General features: G+C 53.1%; 1 protein-coding gene across 1 annotated transcript, besides 1 other annotated feature; it reads left to right on the top strand.

Moving 5' to 3' along the window:
• Tc00.1047053504639.60 (trans-sialidase, putative) lies at nucleotides 1-1,182 on the top strand (the record flags this gene model as incomplete). The annotated part of the gene is made up of 1 exon (XM_802047.1): nucleotides 1-1,182. A coding segment is annotated over one exon (1,182 nt), but the record flags the coding sequence as incomplete, so codon positions are not given.
• Nucleotides 1-1,755: part of a sequence feature (areas not merged during assembly with more than two copies in the genome that could not be assigned to a particular haplotype) that runs on past the window's edge.

Here is a 1,755-nt window from a genome sequence, read left to right as displayed (position 1 = left end):
CAAAAGAGATATGATGAGAGTCTGTTTAACTCGCACAGGATCTCACACTTTTACATCGGTGGGGACAGTAAGAACCAAAGTGCAACGGGCGGCCACGTGACGGTGACCAACGTCATGCTTTACAACGAGAAACTCTTAAGTGATAATCTGTATGATCTCCAAGACAGCAAAGTCACTATTCCATCACTGGGCGCTGAGAAACAGCCCACAGAACTGGTGGCCAACACGGCCACTTTGGTTGTTCCCGAGTCAAAGAGTGAAGAAATCACCGCCAGCCATGAGGAAATGAATGAGGATGATCCTGAAAAACAAGAGGAAGAAAGTGTCGATGATCCGGTGCCTGCAGCGTCCCCTTCCACGGTTGACGCGGGATCATTTGTTTCTGAGCCTGCCATCGCAGCGGAGAGCGCAGAGAATTCTCTTTCAGATGACAATGCCCAGTTTCACCAGGGCAAAACGGCCCAGCAAGCCACGCCGAATGAAGAGAATAAATCGATGCAGCGGGGTTCAGATGTGCAGACACAATACTCACAGTCAAAGAAATTAACGGAGTTCAATGATGTTGAAAAATCCTCTGAAAGTTATGATACACAACTGCCAGAGGAGGAGGGAAAAGCGGATTACAGGAGTGGCGGATCAACGTCCTCAGTGGCTGCGTCATTGAGTACGGAAACGGTTGCTGCACCAGTGGACGGTGAGCACCAAGTGCAACAAAGCGTTGAGCTTGCCACTGAAAATGACGACGTGCGGTCCACTGGTACCGGGACCACTGGCGCGAAGGAAAGCCTCAGCCTCGAGGTGGGGGACGGAAGTTCCGAGAGAACAATGAACGCAGGCAGCAGCCTCAATCCTTCAAAGAGTGACGCCGAACCGACATCCGCGGAGGACACCGACAACATCTCTCGGACTGAAGGAACTGAAGTTTCTTCTGAAGACGGCAAGGAGGTGCCACAGACGGTCGACACCGCACCGGGTAATACAAACACAGCGCCTGGGGAAACCGAGATCTCATCGGAGTCCAACGCAACAACACCCTCGGACACTGGCATTTTGCTTGAGAACGGGCATTTGGGCGAGTTGGCGGCCATGTATCAAACTGGTGACAGCACCGTGCATGGGTGTGTGTCTCGGGTGTTGTTGCTGCTGCTTCTGGGGTTATGGGGCACTGCGGCTCTCTGCTGAATGAATTGGGGAGAGCAAAGTTGCGAAATTATGTGGAGCATCGACTGAGCAGCATCCCAGCAATACTCAATGAGTTTTGTCAAGGAGACTTTCTTTTTTTCTGTGCTTGTTTTCTTTTCTGCAAATCACTTTCCTTTTTTTTTCTTGCTGCTCTAGGGCAATCACTATGGACGTTTTTCCTTTTCTACTCTTCCCTCTTTAATTGTTTCTTCTGCACTCTTCCTGTGAGGGGTGCCGTGTGTTTGCCGCCCAACTGCTCCACTCGCACACCCACCGACACGCTCACGACGACGGCTCTGTGCGCCTCGCCTGCTGCACGCATGAGGAGGGGCCGCGACGAACGGCGCGCTGAGGGAGCCGTGACGTGTGGGCGTGCGACGAGGGCCTGTGGGGCGGAGCACACATTTCTTCCCTCTTGTTTTGTTTTCTTGCGACCAGGGCGGGCAGACACCCGCAGCGCCACACACACAGCCACGCCCTGCCGCCGTGTTTTTCTTTTTTTGCTGCGCTCACTCTCCCGATGAAGTGACGCGACTGCCGTCATGTCTGCGTTCTTCTCTCAGTCCACACACA

The sequence above is a fragment of the Trypanosoma cruzi genome (genome assembly GCF_000209065.1).
Source record: "Trypanosoma cruzi strain CL Brener chromosome Unknown tcruzi_1047053504639, whole genome shotgun sequence".
Lineage (NCBI taxonomy): Eukaryota > Euglenozoa > Kinetoplastea > Trypanosomatida > Trypanosomatidae > Trypanosoma > Trypanosoma cruzi.
The sequence above is the reverse complement of the archived record's forward strand: the minus strand, read 5'-3'. Positions and strand labels throughout refer to the sequence as shown.